Here is a 22,402-nt window from a genome sequence, read left to right as displayed (position 1 = left end):
ATCTCCCTCAAAACACATGAACGAAAAAAGCCGAGTCTGCAAAGTGGCAAGAGACGAGAGAAGGCGTTAAATTACCTCATGTCTCAAAGCACATAACAATACAAAGATAATGAACATAAACAACTTACAGATTCATTTTGGCGTTGATAGTGTTGACATAGAATCGCATAAATACCAGTCTGGGTTGCCATCTCGTAATTATGGTTTGACAAGCCATGAACACAGCACAAGCTTGTTGTTTTGGTTCAGGAGGAACTGTAAAAGGTGGCTGCAGTTTTTTTGTGGCGCTTGGTGACTGTCTGTCCACAACTCTGCATATTATGGAAAGCACTGATGACATGTGATGTCTGCGCAAGCAGGGTGCGTGGAGGTATGGAAAAACATATGTTGACAGGCAGGTAGGACATCCTATCATTGCATTCGGACCGAATGCAATGATTGGACAAACATATTTTGGTCCTGAGACTTCCTCAGAAGATACATTTAATATTTATTATTGATTGCTATCAGGATGTGAAGAGAGTTCCAACCATAACAAAAAGTGTAAAAAAAATTGCCTATACCTTACCATTAACAATTATTGTAATGTTGTGATTCACCTCATAGTTGGTCCATAGCTCACAAGTCTTTAACAGTGACATCCCTCTGGGAAAAAAATAATGTCTTAAAAATCACTATGGGAAAAATACTTCCAGAACCAAGACCGTTGAAAAAAGTAGGTGGGCCAGGCTAAACAAAATGGGAGGAGCCCTTTGGCATGTCCTGCCCCTACTTCCTGTTTCCACAGGAAATATGTCAACACTAGTCAAGCAATATCAAGGGGTCTTTAAACATATCAATGGGCTGGAAAAAAAAACTATTTTGAATTCACTAGGCTAGTAACCATAGTTTCTTTCATAATAGCTGCTACAGTTATTGTCAATTTGGGAACATAAAAATAGACGTTCAAATTAGCTTCTTCGCTGTTCAAAGATCTCACATTTAATTTATTGCGGGTTTTACAGTAAAAAAAAAAGACAGAGAAAAAAAAAGCCATTTTAGCCATCACGCAACTTCCTGTGTACCTGTGCCAGGTGTGTGTGTTTACCTGCGGTAAGGCGGAGTTGAGCTGTCTCTGAAGCACGTCTCTCTCGTGAAGAACATCCTGGAGTTTGGTCTGCGACTGGATGAGGGTCTCCTGTGTCTCCCGTAAAGACTCCAGCAGCTTATCTCTCTCATCTAACATATTCACCATCAGCTGTTCAAAATTAGCCTCGGCATCCGTGCCGTTCTGAGAGCCTCTCTGGGAACTCACCGAGTCTCCTTCATTTATGGTCGGCATCACTTCGCACATCATATTGCTCGGTGTACTATGAAGTCTAAGTCAAATTAGAAATTGCTTTGAATTTTTTTCTTCTTTTTTTTTTTTTAAATTCAGGATTGAGGTGCACTATTAATATTTAGTGCCATTTAAATGCACATTAATATCCATGTATTTTAAAATGCATCCTCTAATTTTACTAATTGCATCCCTGTCTGGATTCTTCACACACCTTGACCTCTCTGGTCCATGACTGTCGGCCTTTTCCGCTCTGACATTATCCACCTAGTTTGACTTGGAACTCAATGCATTTCGATGCACGCTCATCACACAGCGCTCGCCACATGCATATTCCGATTTCAGCTGCGTGAACCTCGGCGCCCTTCGCTTTAACATCCACCAGTTGCCATTAACCTTTCAGAAAACGTTGAAATTCGCGACTGCCGCATCCTTCAGATCCCTCTGCCACCATCATCATCATCATCATCTCCCTTCACGGCGAGCCGAGCGAAGCGCTCCTCCCTCTACGAGCTCATTCCCGCTTGCAACAAAGCTATTCCGCTATCTCCACAAACATTCGCGCATGTTTTAAAATATGAATGCACCGACGCTTTGGTGGATGTAAAGGTTAAACGTCTCCCACGTCGTCGGCGAAAATCATATCCACTCGGCGTGGCTCTGTAAAGCTCGTGCAAACAGCGTAAAATCGGAGTTCCTCACATCAGCACCACGCGACTACATGACTGTCAAGCACGAGACGCCAGTGTGAGAAATGTTGTTACGCGCAGCGCCCTCTGGCGGTAGGCAGGTGCATAGAAATGACAGACCTATCACGAAGTGTTAAAATATATATAAAAACTAAAAGGGTTTTTTTTTTCATGCATCTTTTGTAGCAAATCACATATTTATAAAATTGTTCTTAAATGTTATACAGTATTTTATTCAATTTTGTTGCATTTTTGTGCATTGTTTAATTAACATTACTGGCATCAAGTTTAACTAAAAGTAAAAAAATAATAATAATAATAAATAACATTAAAACATGGTTTAGATTAAATAAACTACACATAAAAGAAGAGAAAATTTGTTCAAAAAAAGAAAGTGTTTTTTTTTTAACTGGTTGTCCTTTTTATCTAAAAGGATTCCGTTTAAACTTCCTCCTAAAATGACTTTTCTCGAGGTTCAGTAGTCTTTTTAATGTTTAGTGACTCTCCAATATATTTATTTGTATAAATATTAGTACTTCAAGAACTTTCAACAAGAAAAAAAAACCCGCTGAGATGACGTCATGGTTTTAAACGTACATATTTTTCTCTGAAGCCTGGGGTTATGAATATACACCGTCTGATTGGACGATTCATCTCACATATGATTTCTGCGTCCAATTAGCGTCCAGTCTTCTGAGTAGTTTGCCCTCTGAGATCTCGCGAGAATGCACGCGACCTTGAGTGTCAGTTCCATAATGGCTGAAGATCCTGGAGGAGCTTTCTTTAATTTCACCCTCATTTTTATCGGGTTTTCGTTACCTCTGCTGGAAAGATGGCAGGGCACACAGCCTCGATAAACGGCCACAGACCCCCGCTCTCGTCATGCCCAAGAAAGGGAACCGAAAACGGCTGAAATTTAAAGCCGAGGATGTTTGCTCGGAGTCAGGTAATAATAGAGCGAGACGGGCTGATGTTATGTGTGTTGCGGTCCACTTTAATGTTAACTTAATTTTTTGTGTGCCTTCATCTTTTTCTTACAGTAACTGTGGCTGACTATGCCAACGCTGATCCAGCCATTGTGAAGTCAGGAAGAGTTAAAAAGGCTGTTGTTAATGCAATTGAAAAAGAAGGTAAATTCAGAAATACTAAAGTCACTAACATAATTGCAATCATGGCGGGACAGCCTGTCACTCATTTGAGATCATATCAATAAGAGTGCATTAGTGTCCACCCACATTTTCAGTGGCGTTGGTTCCGGAAGTATCCAGTACCCCCCCCCCCCCCCCTTCTTTTTTTTTCTCATAGGACTTTAAAAAAATGTCTTTGTTTAAGAGTTTTAAACCAAGAATCACAACTTTACAATTTTATTTAGGCTTTAGTGAGGGAAAGAACTACAATCCCATGAACCATTGCAAAAAGCATAATTGAATTAAAAACTTCTCATTGAAACATGTTGATTAAATATGAAACAATGTATTTTAAGTTTATTGCAAAATATGCATATATGTCCTCAAATATTCAAGTATTTTGAAAGTGCAGAGAGGCCGACTCGATTACATCGATCTAATTGGTGGAATTTTCTGTACAGAATCATGGGTAATGTAGTTTTTCACCACAAATTCAGATATTAAACACAAAAGTTGAAATAATGCAGGCTGAAAAAAAAAAAGCATATACCAGGACTGGCCTACGTCCACAAAAAAATGTGGACTAAACGCTTAATTCATATGGATTAGTTTTATGATCTTATGAACTTTATGAAGCGTCAAAGTGGTAGTTGCGTAGCTGTCAACAGAGGGACAGAAAGCTCTCATGTTTCATCAAAAAGATCTTCATTTGTGTTCCGAAGACGAACAAGGGTCTTACTGGTTTGGAACAACATGAGGGTAAGTAAATTATGACAGAATTTTTTGGGTTAACTATCCCTTTTATACACCTGACCTGCTTGTAATTTACAATTACAGCCTAATTATCTGATTCAGGTGCGTTTGGTTAAAACAAAACTAAACTCTACTTCAGGATGTTAAATCTTCAAAAGACTGAACGCCTCTAGGTCAGATTATTAAGAAGATGCTGTTATCCAGTATGTTGAGATTATCAGTATGAATTGCTATGATGACATTTGACTCTTTAAGATAAAAATAAAAAAAGACAGTGATCTTTATTCTTTTTCAGTGAAATTACTCCGTGGACTCGAGGCATCACAGGGTCCTGTGCAGGAAGTGCTCTCGTCTGCAGTCGGTGTGAGTAACGCAGTTCATGAGAGCAGTGACGAACTGGACTCAGAGGAAGGGGATGAAATCAAAGGGTCCAGCAAAAAGAAAAACAAAAGACGCAAAGGTAACCACTAGTGAGTTTTCTAATGCAGAGTTTCCCAAACTGGAGTTTATGAGGGAACTGAAGTGGGTTTGTGAGTTAATAAACACTCACAAATCTTTTTTTTATATACATTATTATTATGGTTAGTTCACCCAACAATTAAAATTCTTTCATTACTCTCTCATGTTCCAGACTTCGAATCAAACAAGCATGCTTTAACTTTTGTTTACCATATTTGAGTGCTCTATGTATGTTAACTGATCAATTGTTAATACAGTATATGAATAAAAGCCTAAATTAAATCTGTTCATGATATGAAGCGATTGATTACACCGCTTGATTCATTTGATGCTTCAAGAGAAGACTGTAAAAGAAATCCAGAGTTTTGACTGAAAAGACCTTCAAAAGAGGGATAGAAATATTTGAGGTTTCATTAACCTCTGTCAATCATCATGGCCTCCTAATCATCCCCATATATACTGATTGTCTCCTCTCCACCAATTAGCTGGTGTGTGCTGGGCGTTCTGGTGCAGTGTGGCTGCCGTCGCATCATCCAGGTGGATGCTGCATATTGGTGGTGGTTGAGGAGATTCCCCCCTTATATTTAAAGGGATAGTTCACTTTGAAATAAAATTTTGGTATGTTTTAGCTTACCTCAAGGGCATCCAAGATGTAGGTGTCTTTTTTTCCGCGGTAGTTTCAATTTTGATATTTTTAGGCCAAACAGTTCTTGTCTGTCAGTTGTATAATGCAGGTTTACGCTCGCTGGCGGGTATAGATATATACACTAGATGTCGCTTGGCTACGGTTTCGTTCCAATGAACTGCAGTAGCCAAGGCGACGTCTAGTGTATATATCTATACCCGCTCGCGCCCTCAGATCATTTCGACTCGGCTGTGTTCAAGAGGTAACAACGATATAAATACTGTTCGTTTTCTCACACAAACCACTCGTTTCGTGTCTTAGACCATCAATGTGTACTTACGATGGGGAATTGTTTAATTTGGACGATGGGGAATTGTTTAATTTGGACGATGTGGAATTGTTTTAATTTGGACTCTGTGCATGCTCTTTGAGACAGTGACCATAGACCTGCATGATATGACTGTCAGACAAGAACGGTTTGACCTAAAAATATCAAAATTGAAACTACTGCGGAAAAAAAGACACCTACATCTTGGATGCCCTTGAGGTAAGCTAAAACATACCAAAATTTTAATTTCAAAGTGAACTAACCCTTTAAAGCGATTTGAATGCCAAGAAAAGCGTTATATAAATGTTACGACTTATTATTGAAAATATCTTAATTTGTGTTCTGAAGATGAATGAAAGTCTAATGGTTTTGGAACAACACAAGGTTGAGTAGTTGACAGAATTAAAAATGTTTTGTTGAACTTATCCTTTAATTTGAAATATTAAATTAAAAGTTTAAATATTAACTTAAGGGGTACTTCTTTCATTTGTAAAATGGGTAAAAGGTGTTTGGCTGACCAAAAAAGTTTGGGAATCCCTGTTCTAATGTATTGTAATATTATTAATTTTCTTGTTTGTTGAGATGAGTAAACCCTGTCATTATGAATGTCAGAACACAGTGAAAACATAGATGGAGAGGAGTATCCCATTGATATTTGGCTTGTGCTTGCTGCATACATCCGTCCAGAAGACGTCTGCAGATTCTCTTTGATCTGCAAGAATGCGTGGACTGCCACATGCACTGCTGCATTTTGGAAACGACTCTACAAAAGGTGGGCTTCCAAAAAAGATTATTTAACATATTTAGTAAAATTGCAACAGTCGGGTTAATCTTTAAATTAATAATTTTATATTTCTCCTTAGTTTTTAATTGTATTGTTATTCACACAATGCTTCATGGGATTGTCCTTTTGTCCCTCATTTTTGTCCCATTTATCAAGTTTGTAATGTTGATTCACCTCGTAGCTGTTTTTTTTTTTTTTTTTAAGACTCTTTTAAACAAAGTCTCAAAGACTTTTTTATAATCCCTATGAGAAAAAGGAATGGGAAAGATACTTTCGGAACCAAGCTTGCTGAAAATGTATACAGGCACTGTTGTCCACTATTAGACATTTCTGTTTTCCCCATCCAGGGCATTTATGCGTGACTAAATTCCCTCTTGATGTTTTTTACCTTTCCCCAGGCACTATAATCTTGATGCAGACCTCCCCGATCGCCTTCAGCCTGATTTTATCGCAAGGATGCATTGTCTTCGTGCCCGTGTGATTCGCTCGCTTTTTCACTTATATGAGCCCTTTAGCTCGCGGGTGTCCAAAAGCCCTCCTCTTCCTGAATCTACACCTACTACACTCCTCAATTCCAAGGTGTGTAGAGTAGATGTACTTCTCTTTTAAACGCTTCATTTTAATTTCATTTAATTCCCCCATTTAATGTTTCTTGTTCCTATAGTGTTTATTGTTTTGGATCCACAAAGTTTCTGGAAGTAGGTCAGAGCCGATGTGGGAATTCAACTTCAAGTTTGTGAAACTGGTATGCCCACAACAACATTGTTGTAAAAGCAGAATATGAGATGCATCGTTTTAATTTCATTGTATTTTAACTTTCAGCCAACCAAGGGCAAAAATGGATGTAGTATGGGACTTCAGCTGCCCAAGCAGTATAAAGATGTTCACACTAATCCAGACTCAGACTGTTATCTACTGCGGGTCACTACCCTCAATTTCATTTTTACTTCTGTTGTGATGGGCATGACATTAACTTTGGTGAGTTATGAGATAATCTTTTTAACATGTTATGATTATGTATATATAACATTGTTTAATTACAGGAGTAGGCTATACTATATATCTGTAATCATTTTGCTTAATCTAATCATCAGATCATTAAAGGGTTAGTTCACCCAAAAATGAAAATTGTCATTTACTCACCCTCAAGTTGTTCCAAACCTGTATGAATTTCTTTCTTCTGCTAAATGCAAGCAAGAAGATATTTGGAAGAATATGTGTAACCAAACAGTTTATGGGCCCCATTGACTTCCGTAGTATCAAAAAAGAAAACAGAAATACAATGGAAGTTAATGGGGCCCATTAACTGTGAACTATCCCTTTAATGTTCTGTATATTGTGAATGTTTGTAGTGAGTGAAATTCGGCATCTTCTGGCATCAGTTGTCGCTTTAAATCCATTCACAACTCCTCTCCCATAGTAAAGTGTCCCTCAAATGCGCACTTCAGAATAGGGCTGCACGATTAATCAAAATTAAACCGCACGTGATTTGGCAAAGGCTGCGATTTATTTTATGCGCAGTTTGTCAGTGCAGCACTGCTCTGTGATCGGTAGTAAATGCTGCCTCATCTGAAAGCCAGAGGGCGCTCTCGCGCAGAAACTCCAAATATGCCTGCAGAAGTAGATAAGGCATGTTATTCCAGGAAATCCCTATGGGCATCATAGTATCGCTGTAGCTGAATAAACCGAATATTGAAATGCTTTAATTTGTTGGACAAGAGGTTCATAAATGCTTCTCATGTTTGGAAAGATGTTTGGCGTGTGTTGCTTTTTCAAATTCACGTTATAAGTGACTCAAACTCGCAGTGCTTTCAAATGGAGCAGCATTTACTACTGATTACAGAGCCGTACGTCACTCACAAGCTGCGCATAACAAATAATTGTAGCATTTGCGATTTCATAATCAAAAAGCCAAATCGGTTTAAGCGCGATTTCAAGTTAATTGCGATTAATCGTTCAGCCCTACTTCAGAATATTACCAGAAGTAGTAGGTCATCCGGGTTCTTTGCATCTACTGTTTGAGTACTGTGAATTTGGATATAGTTATTTTCACACACTTAATAGGAGGGCAGTAGGTATATTCAGACTCTGGGATTATTTTTTTTACTTGTGCATCTCCGAGAACTCCATTTCTGCACGAGTTTGTTGTGTTCGGGTTCGGAACAACTGATAATCTGTTTGTTTGATCCTCAGTCTATTATTGAATGATGCCCAGTTTTTCTGTAGCCAAAGTCTGCAAATGTACGATTCCCTAAAAGTTGTGTGTAGTAAATTCCAGCCTTAAGTAATCTGCTCCTTTATTTAAGTTGGATGCCACTTGATATTTGTAGTGTTGAATCTATAGCCTCAGAGGAACTTCAGCATTATGCCTAGTGGTGAAGTTGCCACATTCATCTTTGCTGAAGTTTTTACTTGCATTTTCACAAGTCGTCATGCTGATGTCATAAATGACAATGAATCTTTCGCTCCTTGTCTTTCAGTTCAACATTAATGTGAGCACAGACATGAGGCACCACCGAGTGCGCCTGGAGTTCCAGGATTCACCAGTCATTCGAGGAAGGAAACTCAGGGGTGAACAGGGAGTGCAGGTAGTGCTGGACCCTGTCCACAGCGTGCGTCTCCTGGACTGGTGGCACCCTCAGTACCCCACATCTTCATATAATTAGACTGATGAACTCCACCAACCTTCTGGATTATAGAAATATTGCAGAAGACAATTCGGGCCTGTTTCAACCAATCATAAAGTCCTGAGTCAGCTTGGCAGTCACTATTTGTTTTTCTGTTGATTTTTAGGCTTTGCGCTTAGGGTGCTGCTTTTATGGACACTTCCGTTTGATCAGAAGTCCTAACTCAAGGTCTCAGGACATTGTAGGAGGAAATTGCCTTAAAGGAGAACTCCGGTCAATTTTAACATTGAGCTCATTTTTTTTGTACATTTGGAGTGCTGTCAATACAGAGAACAACAACAAAAATCGGTGTTGCCTACACCGAGTTATTCTATTTTTAAAATTTGCACCCTGTTGACTCCAATAGGGCAAGTACTAAACCTGCTTTTAGGCTCTTAACATCCTTGATGTGTCATTACAATTGCACAGAAAATGTGAGTGATTCCTTCTGAGTGAACACGAGTGGATCTGACTGCAGTAGATGTAAAAGATATGTATAAAAATGATGTTATTTAAGCCAGCGCAAATACCTGTTTACATCCTGTTTTTCGGTTGAAGTCCAAAGTAGTCGATTGCCGAGTTCACGCGCATAGGTTTAGTTACCTATGATCACGCGCGTGAACTCGGCAATCGATTACTTTGGACTTCAACCGAAAAACAGGATGTAAACAGGTATTTGCGCTGGCTTAAATAACATCATTTTTATACATATCTTTTACATCTACTGCAGTCAGATCCACTCGTGTTCACTCAGAAGGAATCACTCACATTTTCTGTGCACTTGTAATGACACATCAAGGATGTTAAGAGCCTAAAAGCAGGTTTAGTACTTGCCCCATTGAAGTCAACAGGGTGCAAATTTTAAAAATAGAATAACTCGGTGTAGGCAACACCGATTTTTGTAGTTGTTCTCTGTATTGACAGCACTCCAAATGTACAATAAAATGAGCTCAATGTTAAAATTGACCGGAGTTCTCCTTTAATAGTTCGGGTAGCTGCCATATTTAATTTGACAAATGAAAACAAAGTGGGATGTCATACTGTTAATTTTCAACCTGTTTCTTTTTTTTTTAGTCCACTAAAAAAATTCTTGAATGATCGAGTTCCAAGTGCACAAATGTACTTTCTGAACAGACTACTTGCCTCCCTCAGTTTTCGTGTATGGCACAAAAAAAAAATATCTAATTAAATATGACATCTACATCAGAAGTACATGGTGTGCTGTGCTTTCCTTTGAAAGTGATTTAGTAATTCAGCATCAAGTCATCGTAACAGTTGCATAGTCGGATTTGCATGACTCTAATCTTTAATTTTTTTTTATTTTTTTTATATAGTTGGTGGTTTTTGTCTGTCTTCTGTAGCATTCCCAAGATTCACCAGAACTGTAGAGTTTATTTTATTTTTTTTAATTTTTTTTCACTCTCTCTCTGCAAATTTGTGATTCGGTAAACTGGATGAACATTCAAATCTATCAAAAAAAAAAAAATCGTAGTGTTAAGAATAATCTCTTAAGGCTGCGCTGGAGAGGTGTAGCTTAACCCATTTTCAATAACTTTTAGATTGGTGTTAGATTTAGGGAAGAAAAGCTGGCAATTCATGTATTCAGTGCTTTCTTTGGGGCCATTATGAGTTCAACTTTGCTACGGTGCATGATTGCCTAGTTAAAGGGGTTCTAATTGACTGCATTGGCGAGGGAGTTCCTAAGTGTTGTAGATATTAAAATGTCTTGGTTAAAAGAATGATATTGTTTGTGATAAAGAAGTTATTAAATTTATAGATTAAATCAGTTAATTTATTTCCTTATTATAATCAAATCATAGAAGTTTGTGAAGTAAGTTCAGTTTCTTGTAAGCCTTGCTTGGAGCATTTTGTTTTAGACTGGAAAGTTGCATCAGAGGACACTGATGTTTTGCGCTATTAAATAAAATGAGCTGTAATCTGTTTTGTGGTTCTGTCCTGCATGGGAAAATATACTGACACCCGGTGGGCCAAGCTGAAACAACAGTGGCGTTTGTCTGATTATGCTGCTCGTTTTTGATTGTAATACCACTGAATTACACACTGTATGATTATATACTTGCTGGAGTTAAGAACAGCTGTGCATAAAACAAATGCTTGACAACTGAATGCTGCAAATGACCGATCATAATGAAGATTATATCTTTGTAATGAGTGAGAGATAACATACAGTCAGCTGCTCTGCCTCTGCTTTTATTTTTCATTCTGGCTAAATTTATTTGCACTAGTAACCGGCTGACTGTGCATTATCCCTTAATTTATAGACAATATAAGATTCTAAATAATAGTAAAACAACATTTGATCTTAATCTAGTTCCATTTAGAATAATTATTTTTTAAAGTCCTCCTGTAGTCAATTTTATCCCTTAAAACTCAACTTTGATCACCAAAATTACATATTTAAACATCTTGTTTAACACATCTTGTCTTTATGTAAACAACTTTTTCTTGTGAAAAATATTACTTCATGCCTATATCCTGACTGTAACTACACCCTTGCTTCGTTTAGTATACATGGAACAATGAATATGCAAATGAGCTCTGCCTCCACTCACTCACAACAGTTTAGACATCCACTCAGTCAACTTTACTGTAGTAAACGCTGCATAATGGCAAGTGGAAATACTATTTTAATTCAGCCATATATGTTTGAACCAGAAACAGATTGGGAAGAGTGAGTTATACAGGCTCGTCTAAAACGTAAATGTATCAGAATGGTAATGCTTTTATGTATCACTCTTTAGGACAGGTGATTAATATTATATTTTTCCTTTTGCTATTAAACAGCTAATAATGTGTTGCTTATGTTACACAAACCTGTTCTCGTTTGCCATCTCCGAGTCAGACAGCTTCCTTCTAAAAATCAGTATCCTTAGAAACGCTTTGAACCACTTAGAATGTCAATGGAGAAGGGCATATAGTTCATCATAACATCATAGTTTTTTATATATATATATATGTATGTATGTATATATGTATGTGTGTGTAAACAGAAAAAAATATTTATCAGGATAACCTGTCTTCTCTTGAGACGCCCCTGCTTCAGAGCATAGTTAAAGATGCTAAAGCCTGAATAAAACGTTGATGTGATTGGTTAGTAGTTTGTGATGTAAGAAACACCGGTGATTTCAAACCGCAATTTTTGAGACTATTTTTGTCACTGCAGTTTTAAGGAGAAAATACTCTGCAATGGTGTTGATTTATGAATTTGCACATGGTTTGTCTTAAAGCATATTAAAAACACTGCATAGACATAAACAACATTAAAAACTTGATTTTCACCACAGAGGTATTTAAATGTAATGTTTAATGCCATGAAATTGAAAAAAAAAAATTTAACTGGTCATAAAAGTGCATAGAAAGTGAATATAATTGTGTGTAAAATTTAGTTTGGCACTGCGGAACAGTATTTTCAAAGGTTTACATAATAACTACACACACGCGCACAGTTATGTTTACAGTCATCCTTTAACGTTGTTCGAACTGAACGACATTTCCCACAATGCACTGTGCGCGCTGTGATTGGTGGATGCGGCTGTCACAAGTGCCTACAGGTGACTGGTGTACAGCGCTGTCACATCACAGCGCAGTGAGAAAACAAATCGCACATCACACAGGGGAGTGAGTGAGTTCTGCAGAAATTATCGAGAAGTTGTAAACGGTGCTCTTTCGCAGTTTCGCTTCCATACGAATGTAGAGGGAACTGATACCAGGTTGACTTGAAGTCTGCACAACTGCCGCTCCTTTCCAAAAAACTACGTCCCAACTTTGTACTTTCTGACCTTCAGCGGGTAAGTGATACAGCCCATTGCGCTCCACTCTTGTGTCTAAATAAGTCTGCCTCTGCTTGAGTTGCATTCATTTCCAGCTTATTCCACAGCGACAGTGTTTACATACATATTTTACATGTTAGCAATAGGCAGAAACGCAGTTGGTGCGTATGCTTTTCGTTTTTTTGAAAGTCATTGACTCTTGCTGGAGCGAAAAGTGACTCAAAACTATATATTCATAAACTTAGTAATGCTTGAAATGACTAGCTGTGCCTTAAATTGAAGTTGTCTACGCTCCGTGACGTCTTTATTTTTGTTATTGAATATATATTTATTTTCGATGCTGTTCACTAGGTCAAGTGTTTATATATTGACATAACGCATGGTTATTGCAAGTTGTATGTGCTTATATTATTGGTAAAGAGCCATACAGGCTACTGCTGATATCTGCATAAACTCTAAATATGTATAAACAGCGTCTTATGTAATGCGAACAGCGCAGCGTGCGCAAACACCCACATATGCGTCCCCTATAAAAGTTTAAGCTATTTATTTACACATTATGTACAAATATAGCGCGCAAGTTATTTATAGAGAGCTTAAGCAAGGCATCTGAATATACTTCCTAGTCTAACTGAGACCATGACAACTTCAGTATGGCTACAGATCTATATTAGAGAACACATTAACCATATGCGCATGATAGTTTTCTGATTGAGCTCCATCTAGTGTCATTAAGAGTTTCTTACGAAAACGAGCATATTCTGAATAAACGTACACACAATAAAATATTTTGCAATGTTTTATATATGAATATTAATATTGTAGTAATTTATATATTCCAATATTAATCTGAATATTGTTGTGCATGTGAATGCAGTCATTGATAGACTTACTTTCAGTATGGTGACATAATCACTGTGTAGTGAACCGTCATTCTGTCACTAATCCCAACCACAATGTCATTATAATCTGTTTGAGAGTTGTAGTAGCTAGGTGTTTTTATGATAGCGTTGGTTTGGTTCAAGTATCAGATAACCCACACTATAAAAAGACAGTACAGAACTACAGTATAATCCAGTATTCAGATTTAGTCAAGCGGAAAAGTGAACAATGTATGAAGGTGTTTGCCTCAGGAAAACTGATAGTATCAAATGAATCCCTTGTTTGTTTATCATTCTGTCTTTCCCTTCTGCCATCCTACACAAACCTTCACTAAGGAAAATTAAAAGCATTTAAATAATGTTGACTGCATATTTAATTTTTTTCTCAAATAAAAAGTGAGGGTGTGAGACATATATAGTTTTTCTTTTAGTCATTCAGCTGATGCAATATTGAAAATGTATCTTTTTAAAAAAAACTTTTGTCACAAAAAATAATTGTGTTGTGAGAATTAAACATGACAGGATGGTTGTGTAACTTTAGTCAGGTTCGGTAAGTTAGTTTTCTCTGTGATTTTGTTGACTTTCACACAAGTGAAAAAATTCAGCCTCTGGCTCTTGCGTTTCGCATTATTTGAATGGGCCTGTCCGTTCCCTCCGCTGCTTCTTGTAGTTCAGCTGAATCATCCATGGGAGAAATTTTCTGACATGCCAGAAAATCAAGTTCACCCGCAGGTCATATCAGAGAGCAGCAGAAATCTGGAGGCTTTATCTATCCTCTCTGATGGTAAGAGATAAACAAACAGTCGTGTCGCAGGTGTGGCACCACAGCCTTGTACATCACACGCGCCGACACGTTTGACCGGTGCATGTCATCCAAACAAAGTCAGGGCATTAGGCGGCAGTTATGTGTTTATTTTGATGTAACTGAGTGACTTGAATCAGATATACACTGAGAGGAAGACAGTATGGCTAAATAAAGGTAACTTCAGAACACTCACCTCTCCCACACACCTGTGGACACACAAACACCCAGCAGTGAGGACAACGGTAAACACATGTGTTAGTGTGCATTTGAGTATTTGGGTTGGCTTGATGTTTCTATGTTTCCATTACGCTGCCTTTGAGTCAAGCATTTTAGTTGAACATAAACTACACTTGTGTTAATTCTAGACATGACCCCGTCGTCTTGACTTAAAATGAGCGGCTGGAACTTTAGTGGAACAATACGTTGGTGTACACAAATGAACAGTGTATTAAATTCCTTCCCTTTTTCATGTATAGGCTGTGACGTAAGTCAAAAGGAAAATTAAATTAAATGACTGTTGTAGTGTCATCATTTGTTTTAACTGTAATTCAGTATTGTTTGGTTCAACAACTAGCGCCCTATGTTCAGGCCAGCACTTCAAAAACGAAAAGGTCAAGATGTGCCTTTTTTTAGCCAACTCTTGCACCAAATCATGCGCCAAAAGCCTGCTTTGTAGATGTAACCCTTTCCTGTAAATGTGAAACCAAATTTTGTTCCTCTCTGCTTGTTTTCACAATGCTACTCTGAGGCGATACTTGAAGCTGATGGAGCGTGGAGAGAGAAAGAGCAGTGGGCCATTTAATGCAACAGCTGTTCTCAACAATGACGGAGGCATTACTGACTGAGAAAGTAGAATGTACGATGGACAATACAGCTCTCTGTTCTGTTTCTAAAGTCCGGTGCACAGATTTTGGCCATGGTTTTGCTGTCTGAGAACATTTTCAGGAATTTTAAAATCAATCTTTGGTTATGTAAAATCTGCAATCGTGACATGGCACGTCTTTTGCGATGAATCTTAGCCTAAAATTCTGCATGGAATCAAAATGGACCCTATTTGCTAGCTCACATTACTAAGTGCAAGTTAATCCACAGACTAAATTGTTTGTCTTTGTAATCTTTAGTCAAAATGTGAACATTTGCTCCCCCTCTGGAATGGACCCTTTTCACAGTGTGATAATGCGTTTAAACATTCATCAACATCGTAATCCTACATTGTTTTTTATATTTTCATTTTTAGAAATATGTATGTTCATTGTCATTTATAACACTATCCTTTGTATTATATTACCTTTGCATCAAATTACAAGAAACTAGTTAACGCTGCTGTGAGGGTGTTTCTAACACACTGGCTATGGGAGTGATGGTAAAATTGGCGTCTTTCTCTCTTCTGACTGCCGTTATCAATCTCTCTCTATTTTGCCCTCTTTTTGAAAGTGGTGAAAACACTATTGTGGAGTTTCTTTTGATATTTTAGCAAATGTGAACACTAAAAATATATTTTATGTAGTCTCTTATTCACCGCTATAGAAGTTTACCCAGCTATGACGACTTCCGCTTCCACCCGGAAATGTGAAAAGGGTCCATGGCGCTCCTTCTCTGATGACATCAGCCTGAGGGTGTTCCAGTGGCAAAGAAATTTCCTTATGTGAATTTCATTGGATTCAAGGTTTTGAGAACTTTAACACATGAATTTGCAGCACCGACCAATAGCAAGCCTCTCGGTTCGTCATGGGCAGAGATTTGTAACTTAGCAAAACTGAAGATTCAAAATGGATGAGACACTCATTCTGGTGGTGTCTACTTGATCAGTTTTTAATAACATGACACTGCAAAATTATAAAATGATCCATAAAAAAGAGGCTGTTTGCAAAGCAGTTATTTAGTAGTGGTCTTAAATGGCTAGGTCACCCAAAAATGAGCATTGTCATCTATTACTCACCCTCATGACATTCCAAACCTGGGGTGCGTTTCACCAGTGATGTTCGTAAATTGTTTATTATAACCATAGTACGATGCATCATTTTACAAACCAACTAGTCACGACTGTTTCCTGAAACTGAAGTAATGTTTCTGAAACTGTTTCTTCATCTGTGGTTTGAACCACATTGGTTCAACAATATAGGACTGTCCTTATGACGTCACACTAAGGTGGAGGAGTAATAACTTCTGCTAAATAATATATTCGAGATCTCCGAGATGCTGCTGTTACATACATGGAACGTAAACAGTGAAGTACTCATTATGTGCCGTGTCATTTTGCTTTATTTGATGTTTGGTTCATCACTGTTTCCCTCATTCGTTATACTCCGGAGTTCCCTTGCGCATTTTACACACTAAAATATAGTTATAGCTTAAAATGTATATATATTTAAATCGAATGAAGTATATAGAATATACTGAGTGCTAGCTTGCTTATTGTGCTAGTGCCATGTCATTTATCAAGAAACTATGCTTCTAACCACAGGTTGAGTGCTGTAGTTCCAACCACATAAGTTTGCGTTGCTGTTTGGGAATGTTCGTTGGAACTATGGTTTTGGGAAAATGCTGAACTATGTTAGTAACATTGGAACTTGCAGCTAACAATGCTTTCGGGAAACGCACCCCTGGATGACTTTTTTTTCTTCTTCTGTCAAACACACACACACAAAAAAAATATATAGAAAAATGTCTTAATGTTACTTTTGTCCATAAAATAAGGTCCACTGTTGTTTTGGACCCCACTGACTTTCATTGTATGGACAAAAACAGTTTGTTTCTGGACAAAGACAGGAAAAAAAAAGTCATACAGGTTTGGAATTTTTAAGCAAACTATCCATTTTAAACATCTACTGTATCCTAACTTTAACGTTATAATTGAAATGCTAAACCAACTATTGGACACAATCCTCAAAAGCACCTGATTTGATCTATTATGTAATTTGCAACAATGTGCACATTTCATAATAGTTCTATTCTAGTGGTGTAGCAGCCTAATTCATGACTTCAGGAAGCTGTTGCCATGCAATCCAACCTGAAACCTGACCAGGCAGTCCTGTTCTTATGTATACAGAAGCGCAATATCCTGTTTAAAGGGATAGTTCACCCAAAAATGAAAATTCTGTCAGTAATTACTCACCGTTGTGTTGTTCCAACCCCGTAAGACTTTCGTTCATCTTCGGAACACAAATTAAGTTATTTTTGATTAAATCTGAGAGCTGTCTCACTGCTCCATAGGCTTCTCTGTAATTGAAACTTGCCTGCCCAGAAAGTTAGTAAAGACAATGTTTAAAATAGTCCAAGTGACTACAGTGGCTCAACCATACGTTTATCAAGCGACGAAAATACTTTTTGCGTGTAAAAATCCCCCCAAAACAACGACTTTATTCAAATATTCATTTTCTTCTGTGTGGGCCTCTGAGTGAGTTCACGTAGTGTAACAGCGCAGCACTTCTGGGTTGTACGTCAGAACGTAGGCTCACTATTGGCCGACGCTGGTCATGTGTGTGATGCTTTAATAATCAATATTTAATTTAACTTATTTAGTTAACTTAACTTATTTTAATATATTGAGACAGTTTCTGTAATTTTGTATTTTTATTTATTTATTTAGAAAATTAGCAGCTTTTTCATTACAGTAGTTCCAGAAATATCTTGGGGGGCTTTGAAAATGGGGGAACCACTGTTCTAGACTCATGTGGCAGGGCCTGTTTACTTACCATCTGATGCATATTGTGTACAAACATGGGAAGTGTTGGGTAATCTCTAGTTCCAATCTGATTATGTAATTAAAACTAACTGTGTTTGAGCCTTTGACCAAAATAAGCTATAATAATGGCCAGACATTGTGCCGTTTAGTCTAATTGGCATCATCTGTGTACAGTTGTCCTGCAGTTACCATATTGTGTAATAATAACAAATGAAATGACGTTCGTTTGTTCTCATTCCCATATTGTCTCACAGCGTGCACAATGTTTATTTCAGCATCACCCTGGCCTGTAAATCTCACACAGCTAAACATGGACATGGTTGCTTTCTTTACCCTGTGACTAAGGTCCCAAAGCATCCCATCTCTCTTTCTCAACCTTTCTCTCTCCACACACATGCCAGATAGGCCAAAGCCGGGCATAGTTGCCATACTGTCACGTAAATGCTGCTAGTTTTGAGTGGGGGAGGTGGATCCTGCGATGTAATGCAGAATAAGCAACACTGACAATCGCAAACAGTGTTCTACCGCTACCAACGCTCCTAATCTCTCAACATATCTCCCAAAGAGCCCGATGGCTGATCTCCAAGCATTCTTGTTTAAGCCCTCACCAACAATTTAACCCTCTGGTATTCCTCACTTAGAGGTCACACTTGACGCCTGAAACAGACCGAAGACAATAATTTATAATCTATATTTATATACATATAATATATACATTTGTAATTTATATATATATATAGTATTAGTATTATATAATATTGGAAAAATTCAAAATGTCACTTTTTTTTATCTAAACTTTTTATTCAGTCTGGCTGAAAAAACACCTATGTTACAAAAACACTCCACAAGCAGACCGTGAATATGTAACTTTGGGATCCCCCTCATACATTTTAATGTCATTGCAAAATGCACAAGTTTTAAGTTTCCTCCTGATCAGAAAAACTGAGGGAAAATAATAGAAATGCCAGACCAGCTGGTTTAGACATAGTCAGGGTCTAGAAATATCCTCCTTTCCATAGGCTATTGTCAGGAACACAACAGTTCCTTGGTCATAAACATGGCCTCCTACACAGGAGCTGGATCATTGCAACAGGCCCGCAGCTGTTCAGACCAATGAAATGCAGATTTGTTTCTAACACTCCTTCCATGGCCCAAATACTACTGTAAATAAATACATTGTTGTCTGTATTTAGTTTATTAAACTGCCTCAGTGTGTGCGCACAAGGCTGGTCTTGTCTCGCATGCTGAATGTCAACAAGCCATTTAAACCGCTTTTGCTACAGTTTGCATCTGCGTAACTCTTTCTGTCTGTTTATCATTTAAAAAGCCCCCTAGCGAGGTCTTTTTAGAGGAAAGGTCACCGGTGGTTTTAGTACTCTGTAGAGGTTACAGCCCCTGAATGGAAATGCATGGTGTCCAGCCTTTTATTACCCATCATGCACCTTCCAAACAAAGCCATAGAAAAATAAAACAGAGCTTTGAATTGATCACAGAAGCCCATAGAGAAAGGAAGATACAGTGAAGCTTAAAGGTGGTGGGGTATATTTTTTAATGTTAAGAATCAAATTTAGAATAATTAAATGCATTTGAAAATAAACTGCTTGTTTCAGTTAATCATAATCAAAGGTTTGTGACATTGCTGAGCAGGACAGGACTTAAGGCCCGATATACTCACGGCAAAGTTCTCTTGTGTTCATTTCTTAGGGGTAAAACCAAGTATGCGAACGAAACGAACATCCAACACTGCGCCCACTCTGCTGAGAGCGAAGTTTAGATGAATATGTAAATATGTGCTGCGCACTTTCCTCTCAATAACAAAATAAACACACAAAAATTTTTTAGAAAACAGCAAGCATTTTAATAGAGCATAAGAAAAGCATCTGATCACAGCAACGTGGATATGTTTGCACCAGCTCTGCAATTCGGCACTCTTGTGATGTCATATAACACTTATTTATATAACACTTTATACAATAGATTGCTTAAAAAATCAAGCCTGTTTACTGTATTAAACTTGAAAAACAGTGTGTCTCGTTTCATAAGAAGTACAACAATAAAGCAGCTCTGCAGTGTGTTCATGTTTTCACTCGCAGACGTCTGACCTCGACTTACTGAACAGGAGAAATAAATCGTAAAAGATTTCCATTTGAAAGAAGGCGGAGCCTCCACGCACACCTACTATTATGTATAATCGCCAAGGACCAATCATAGTACGAAGGTGTTTGTAGCAAACTTTTCCAGAAAGTTTGCTTTGTCAAGCTGTTTCAAACTCCCAAAACTCCACACGAACTTCCTTTCGACCTGATTTTGTTCGAAATTACATCACATCAGTTCGTTCTTCGATTTTTGAAGTATATCGGGGGTTGTGGGCCCTTGGGCTTTAGTCACGGTTCAGGCCCTCTACAAATGACCTCAAATAGAACAACATCATTATAGAGTACCACAAGTAAACTAGGCCTATGCTTTGTAGTTCCTAGAACAATTAATATGCAATATGCCTAGCCCAGTCAAAGAGGTAATATTAAATAGCCATTACAATACAATATAATACAGGAGGTGCCCTCTTAGTAGTGAGAAGATATCAAAACTACTACTAGAAGTATTTTTATTGTTTTTTTTTGTCATATCTTTGGTCAAATTATTAAATGTAATCAATAAATTCAGTTATAAAAAAAGAATAAAAAACAAATAGGGCTATTACCAATCAAATGAGATCAGTAAACAAAAGCCAGAGGTGGCTCATAAGCTGCATCTGAAGTCGCATTTAGATTTAGATGTATTCACAGACTTTTAAATGCAGCTCAGAAGGCATGAATACATTTACACTGCAATTACAATGATATTAATGATATTATGAGATTGAAGTTTGCGGAAATGATTGAAATAAAAAAACTAAAAAAAAATCAAAACCTCCGGTAGGTGGCAGCAAATCACTGAGTGAGTTAAATCATTTATTCCACCGATTCATTCAAAACGCTGATTCATTCAGGAATGGAGCAAATGACTGACTGAATTCGGATTCTGAACAGCAGACTAGCATACTACTTTTAACAAATAGTAAGAATAGTGTGTGATTCCGAATTCAGTATGTGTTTATGAATGGGTCATTGAATCATTTACTCTACTGATTCGTTCAAAAATGCTGATTCATTCAGGAACGAAATAGCTTGTTGTTCAGAGACGCTGTGCTTTGTGCACTGCTGTGACTTTGTTTACAACTATTTTCTTTGAGTGAGCAATGCGAGTATAATGTGACGGGTAACAATATAGTGAGATGGGAGAGAGTGTGCAAAGCTTCTCAGATTGCATAATTTATCATAAAATTACTACTAATTATCATTCTCTTTAAAGAAATGTGATGTGAACATGAAAAATGTGCACTCTTTTGGACTAAAAGCCATGTAGTAGTCATGTGATAACAAATAAACAGGAGCAGACGCAATTGAAAATGCATGTATTTTTGTGTGAAAATGGTTTAAAATTGACTTATGTTGGGTTAGCCCAGTCTGGCCCTGTTGCTGAGCTGTGATAGGCACTTTAACATTAGTTTGCCATCAAAACAGAATCTGTAAACTTCCATAAATGGCCACAGACGCTCTGCTGTCTCATTGTTATTTTGGTAACTTTGGTTTATTGCTAGTCTTCTTTGCATGTAATTCATTGTGCACCCTAAGATGCTTGTTTAACCTTTATAGAAAGTAATGCACACATAAAGTTACAAAACATTTCTGGCAGACTGGAATAATGTGTCATTATATGGTATACTGTAACTGTGGTTCTCTACTGTTGGATGAGTGCTATGGGTCATGGGAAGCAGCGAAAATACAAATAAAAACACTTGCCATTTTATTTTCAGTTTTTTCCCCAAATGTTGGGCAGATAAATAAACAATGCAGTATTTTAGCAGTTTTGAAATGTATTCCTGTGATGGCAAAGCTGCCATTACTCCAGTCTTCAGTGTCACATGATCCTTCAGAAATCATTATAATACTGCTTTGATGCACAATACATATTTCAGCTGTGCTGCTTAATGGTTTTGTGGAAACATGATACATTTTTTCAAGATTATTTGATGGATAGAAAGTTCAAAAGCTCAGCAATTATTTGGAACAGAAATATTTTGAAATGTTATAAATGATTTAGCTGTCTCTTTTGATAAATGGTATGTATCCTCGCTGAATAAAAGTGTAAAAAATGTTTGCAGCTTTGAGTAAATTTAGCACATTTAAATCTTTCATTATAACAATTTTGTTCTATGGAGAACCAATGGTATACTGGCAATTAAGCTATCTATAACAAAATATGAGACCTTATATGTCGATAAGTTTGGTCCTCCAATGTCATTCTAAATGTCACAGAACACCATAATGCAGAAATCTATTTTTTATATGTGCACATGATCTAAAGCAGAGGTGGGAATTATTCAGGCATAATGCAATAGTCATTTCTTGTAACTGACATCTCGCTTCCTCTAAACTCACCCTTCCATCA

At 37.5% G+C, this 22,402-nt stretch overlaps 3 protein-coding genes across 4 annotated transcripts in view; 2 read left to right on the top strand and 1 right to left on the bottom strand.

Annotated features, from left to right (window-relative positions):
• ppfia4 (PTPRF interacting protein alpha 4) overlaps positions 1-1,336 on the bottom strand; it is a gene marked incomplete at its 5' end in the record, with an annotated part of 96,893 nt that extends 95,557 nt beyond the window's left edge. Inside the window, one exon of the mRNA XM_081358448.1 lies at positions 1,088-1,336. Within this exon, the coding sequence (XP_081214574.1) occupies positions 1,088-1,336 (249 nt within the window). The remainder of the gene's footprint in view (positions 1-1,087) is intronic.
• Positions 1,337-2,734: 1,398 nt separating this feature from the next.
• tmem183a (transmembrane protein 183A) lies at positions 2,735-8,964 on the top strand. The gene is made up of 8 exons (XM_081357248.1): positions 2,735-2,953; positions 3,048-3,137; positions 4,183-4,347; positions 5,912-6,071; positions 6,482-6,662; positions 6,748-6,828; positions 6,906-7,061; positions 8,564-8,964. Exons 1-8 carry the CDS (start codon positions 2,890-2,892, stop codon positions 8,747-8,749), a joined length of 1,083 nt encoding a protein of 360 aa, XP_081213374.1. The 5' UTR covers positions 2,735-2,889; the 3' UTR covers positions 8,750-8,964.
• Positions 8,965-12,343: 3,379 nt separating this feature from the next.
• The window catches only part of tfeb (transcription factor EB), a 35,968-nt gene continuing 25,909 nt past the window's right edge, over positions 12,344-22,402 (top strand). The window contains exon 1 of one of the 2 annotated variants that reach the window (XM_081358005.1): positions 12,344-12,558. The gene's annotated coding sequence lies outside the window, so the exon portion shown is untranslated. The remainder of the gene's footprint in view (positions 12,559-22,402) is intronic. The other variant, XM_081358003.1, reaches the window with a different exon arrangement.

This window comes from Scardinius erythrophthalmus, assembly GCF_964197995.2.
Source record: "Scardinius erythrophthalmus genome assembly, chromosome: 25".
Lineage (NCBI taxonomy): Eukaryota > Metazoa > Chordata > Actinopteri > Cypriniformes > Leuciscidae > Scardinius > Scardinius erythrophthalmus.
This window is presented reverse-complemented; position numbering and strand designations above follow the sequence as displayed.

Coding starts and splice junctions, on each gene's coding strand:
- tmem183a (XM_081357248.1), top strand. CDS start 2,890: ATGCCCAAGAAAGGGAACCGAAAACGGCTGAAATTTAAAGCCGAGGAT. Junction 2,954..3,047: donor GGATGTTTGCTCGGAGTCAG/GTAATAATAGAG, acceptor TTTTTCTTACAG/TAACTGTGGCTGACTATGCC. Junction 4,348..5,911: donor GAAAAACAAAAGACGCAAAG/GTAACCACTAGT, acceptor TATGAATGTCAG/AACACAGTGAAAACATAGAT.